The sequence below is a fragment of the Lycium ferocissimum genome, chromosome 9 (assembly GCF_029784015.1).
Source record: "Lycium ferocissimum isolate CSIRO_LF1 chromosome 9, AGI_CSIRO_Lferr_CH_V1, whole genome shotgun sequence".
Classification (NCBI taxonomy): domain Eukaryota; kingdom Viridiplantae; phylum Streptophyta; class Magnoliopsida; order Solanales; family Solanaceae; genus Lycium; species Lycium ferocissimum.
The window spans coordinates 51,867,400-51,872,333 of NC_081350.1; the positions used below are offsets into that span (position 1 = coordinate 51,867,400).

The 4,934-nt window shown below is 41.3% G+C and overlaps 1 protein-coding gene across 1 annotated transcript; it reads right to left on the minus strand.

Moving 5' to 3' along the window:
• Window positions 1-1,041: 1,041 nt before the first annotated feature.
• Window positions 1,042-3,742, minus strand: LOC132032044 (uncharacterized). The gene is made up of 4 exons (XM_059421863.1): window positions 3,143-3,742; window positions 2,418-2,665; window positions 1,814-2,048; window positions 1,042-1,665 (listed from the first exon to the last, which is right to left on the minus strand). The coding sequence occupies exons 1-4, from the start codon at window positions 3,740-3,742 to the stop codon at window positions 1,042-1,044; spliced, it is 1,707 nt and encodes a 568-aa protein (XP_059277846.1).
• Between the last annotated feature and the right edge of the window lie 1,192 nt (window positions 3,743-4,934).

Here is a 4,934-nt window from a genome sequence, read left to right on the forward strand (position 1 = left end):
GTGAAAAGCGTTGATGCAACTCAGATTGTATAATTCTCCCCTTCTTGCAAAGAATTGTCCTCAACTTTAAGGGATCATCATCATGCACATCCATAGGAGAGAGATCACACACATTGAAGGTGTTATGAACTTGGTATTCGGGTGGAAGATCAATTTTGTATGCATTTTCATTGAGCCGCTCAAGTACCTCGAATGGACCATCTCCTCTAGGCATCAACTTGGTCTTCCTTTTATTGGGAAACCTCTCCTCTGGAAATGTACCCAAACCCAATCACCCGGTTCAAGCACAACACTCTTGTGGCCTTTGTTTGCTCTCTTGGCCGTTTCTTGGTTTCTCTTCTCAAGGTGAAGCCTTACCTTCTCATGCAACTTATTCATGGCCTCGGCTCGTTTGTTGCCATCTAAACTCAACACAACATCTTGAGACAAAGGGGTTAGATCTAAAGGGGTTAGGGGGTTAAAACCATAAACCACTTCAAAAGGTGACATGCCAATAGTGTTATGAATGACTCTATTGTAAGCAAATTCAACTAAGGGCAATTGATCTTCCCAAGATGCTAGTTTCCCTTTAACCATGGCCCTAAGCATAAAACCCAAGGTCCCATTGACAACTTCGGTTTGGCCATCGATTTGGGGGTGACAAGAGGTAGAAAACAACAAATTAGTACCAAGTCGTCCCCACAATTCTGTCCAAAAGTGGCTAAGGAATTTGGGATCACTATCGCTCACTATGGTTTTGGGAATACCATGCAACTTCACTACATGCTCAACAAACAAGGATGCAACATGAGATGCATCATCAGTTTTATGGCATGCAATAAAATGAGTCATTTTTGAAAACCGATCAACAACAACAAAGATACTATCTTTACCCCGTTTGGTCCTAGGCAATCCCATCACAAAATCCATTGAAATATCAAACCAAGGTTGTTGAGGGGTGGGGAGAGGGGTCTACAAGCCATGGGGAAGGAGCCTAGACTTAGCACCACGATACTCAATGCATTGGCCACACATTTTAGCAACATCCCGCCGCATATGAGGCTAATAAAATTGCTCCTCAAGAATCTCCAACTTCTTATCAATGCCAAAATGTCCCATTAATCCCCCATTGTGTGCCTCCCTCACAAATAACTCCCTCCAAGAGCTCATGGGCATACATAGTGACTTGTTCTTGTACAAAAAACCATCAAACTTTGAATATGGAGTAGAAGACCTATCCCTAATCCATCTCTCCCTTTCCCATTCTTCGCATTCTGGAATGATTTTTGCAAAGACGGGGTCCTCGGGATACAATGTCTTTAAACTTTCAAAACCTATCAATTTGGAAGACAACGTATTAATTAAAATATGTTTCCTTGGTAGGAAATCCGCCACTACGTTATCCTTTCCCTTTTTGTATTGGATTACATAAGGGAAGCTTTCAAGGAATTCAACCCACTTAGCATGCCTTTTGTTCAACTTTCCTTGGGCCTTAAGATTCTTTAAGGACTCATGGTCAGCCCTAATCACAACCTCTTTAGGCCACAAGTAGTATTGCCAATTACCCAAAGCTCTAATCAAAGCATATAATTCAAGATCATAGGTGGAGTAATTCAACGTCGCACCCTTAAGCTTTTCACTAAAATAGGCAATGGGTTTTGGTCTCGCATCAAAACGCACTAATACCTACTTTACTAGCATCACATTCAATTTCAAAGATTTGGTCAAAATTGGGTAATTGCAACAACGGTGCGAAGCTAAGCATTTGTTTTAAAGTTTCAAAAGCCTTTGCTTGCTCCACACCCCAAGAAAAAGGCTTATCTTTTCGGATTACCTCGGTCAAAGGAGCGACTATAGTACTAAATCCTTTAACAAACCGCCTACAAAAACTAGCTAATCTATGAAGAATTCTTACATCACCAATGGATTTAGGAGTTGGCCAATTCTTAATAGCGTCTATTTTGGATTCATCAACCTTAACGCCCTTCGAACTCACAACAAAACCCAAGAAAACAACTTCATCGACACAAAAAGAGCATTTAGCAACATTAGCATAAATTTGTTCTTGTCTAAGCACTTCAAACACACATTTCAATGAATGACATGCTCATCTATGGTTTTTACTATACACCATATATCATCAAAGTAAACAACCACGAATTTGCCTATAAAAGGTTTCATCGCATGATTCATCAAACGCATGAAAGTACTATGAGTGTCAGTGAGACCAAAAGGCATCACCAACCATTCATATAGACCAAATTTGGTCTTGAATGCGGTTTTTCATTCATCTCCAGGTTTCATCCGGATTTGATGATAACCACTCCTAAGATCTATCTTAGAGAATATGCATGAACCATTCAATTCATCGAGACGAGGTATGGGATGGAGGTACTTTAACATTATCTTGTTGATGGATCGACAATCAACACACATACGCCATGTTCCATATTTCTTTGGCACCAAGATCACAGGCACGGCACATAAACTCATACTTTCTAGCACAACCCCTTTTTTCAAGGAGTTCGCCAACTTGTTTTTGAAGGTCTTTGGTGTCATCCGGGTTGGCTCTATAAGCCGGATTGTTTGGAAATTGTGACCCCGGGACAAAGTCAATTTGGTGCTTAATTTTCCTTAAGGGTAGCAATCCCTTTGGAAGCTCTGTGGGAAACACATAATCAAAATCCTACAAAAGAGAAGAAATAGAACTAGGCAAAGAAAAGGTTAGTTCGTTAGTGTTCAAAGCATAATCCCTATAGGTGAGGAGGATCACCGGTTGTCGCTCCTCCAACTCTTCCCTAATCTCCCCTAGACTTGCCAAGAGGGCCACCTTATCCTTTTTTCTTGACTCTTTCCTTTTATCACTTCCCTATTGAGAACTATTCCCTTCATAATTCCCTTGTACAACTTTTCCCTTCTCATTCAACTCCCTCATTTTGTTAGATACTTCTCCAACTTGTGAAGGTGACATAGGACATAACACATGTTTGATCCCATTATGTACAAGTTAATATAGGTTCGTTCTCCCATTATGTTTGGTCGACCTATCATATTGCCAAGGTCTTCCAAGTAAAAGGTGACAAGCTTGCATGGGAACAACATCGCAAAGGATTTCATCTTGGTACTTTCCCACTTTGAATCTAATGATAGCTTGCCGGGTTGCCTTCAATTCTTCACATTCATTGAGCCATTGGAGTTTGTAAGGATGTTCATGAGTGGTGGTGGGAAGCTTTAAGAAATCAACCAATGTCGTACTAACAACATTCACACAACTCCCACTATCAATGATCATAACACACATGTTTTGATTGATAACACACTTGGAGTGGAAAAGATTCTCCTGTTGGCTAGGATCATCCATGGCCTTGCTTATCATCATTCTCCTTACCACATAATTTGGGATGGTAATCTCCCCTTCTTGAGGTTTGGCCATACATATCAACACCCTTCTTGCCAAACAATTTGGAACAATGACATCTCCATCACCCTCTGGATCATCTCGCTCTTCATCACTCTCATTTTCATTGTTCCCATCACTATTTTTCTCCTCATGTTCTCCCTCATCGTCACTACAAGATTCTTTCAAAAGAAAGGCTCTCCGATTGGCGCATTCACTTGCTCTATGGCCAAAACCATGACACTTAAAGCATTGTATTGGGGTAGATTTCTTACCTCCTTCATTGGGAGAAAACTTTGGAGGTTGCTTCTCTACCTGTTTCTCAACTTGAGTGTTCTTCACATAGGGCTTCTTAGATTCTTGCATGGGGCCCTTGTTCTTTTGTCAATTGGAGGAAGAAGTTCCTTTTTCCTTGTTGTTCCATGATCTTACATAACCTCTTGACTTATTGATCTTGTCTTCCTTGAGACCCTCCTCTATTTCAATGGTAGCTTCAAATGTCTCATCAATGTCACTATAGTTGTGGAGTCTCATTTGGGAAGCAATGTCTCCATTTAACCCAGCTCGAAACCGAGTCATAGCATTCAATCCATGCTCTTCAAAGTCGATTCTCATTTTTACAAGTTGGAACTCATCCTCCACACTCTTTTTTCCTTGCTTCAAAGTGTATACCTTCTTGTGTTTCTCTTGCTTATATTGTTTGATAACATATTTGCGCTTCAAGATGTCCTTTAGCTCCTCCCAAGTAGGTGCCAGGTCAAGACCATGCAATATTCTCGCTTTCACTTGGGTTTCCTACAATGTAGAAGCAAAGACTTTGAATTGAGCAATGGCATAAGATGTATTTTTCACCTCGGACATGTCATTCATCAAGAAGATCCAGTCACAATGCATCACCCAATCAAGGAACACCCCGTGATCACTTCCTCATTTGAAGGTTGGAAAAGACACTTTAATGGAGTGGAGATTCATGTCCCGACCCCCATTGTTCCCATAGTTGCCATGATTTTCATAAGGTTCTCCTCCATAGTCATCACCATAGAAATTACGACCTTGACGTATATCCCTAAATTGGTGATCATCACGGGCTTGGTATCTTCCTTGCCTTCCCATTTGAGGAGGTGGACCATTCTTACCACCTCTTTCTCGATAGGCTTCTCGTCCTTGACCTTGTTGCCCCTAAGTTTGATTACCATTTCGCTCTCGAATAGCATTTTCTATTTCATCATCATCAAGCGGTGGGTCATTTCGATTTGGTTGTTGGACATTTGGGCGGTTTTGGGGTGGCATTGGTTCATGTGGTGGTGGTTCATTTGGGAGTGAAGGTTGGTTATTTCATTGGTGTATTGGAATGTTGTTTGGTGGAGTGAGGATGGTATTTTTGGAGATTGGTGTTTTGAGGGGTGTTTGTGGGGAGTGGGGTAGTACAATCGGTTAATGGTGTCGGGGGACAAGGTAGGTGAAATGTCTCGAGGCACGCCACTTGAATCACCTTGATATTGAACTCCCGGTAACAAGGATACCGCTCTCCTACCTCCTTCAATGGCTACCACCCTAA

Bases quoted from the DNA above. Each gene is read 5' to 3' on its own strand.
- LOC132032044 (XM_059421863.1), bottom strand. From the start codon at position 3,742: ATGCAAGAATCTAAGAAGCCCTATGTGAAGAACACTCAAGTTGAGAAA. The intron at 2,666-3,142 runs GCAACCCGGCAA...TCTCTTTTGTAG, and splicing joins ATGAATGTGAAGAATTGAAG to GATTTTGATTATGTGTTTCC. The intron at 1,666-1,813 runs GTAATCCGAAAA...CTAGTAAAGTAG, and splicing joins TAGTCGCTCCTTTGACCGAG to GTATTAGTGCGTTTTGATGC.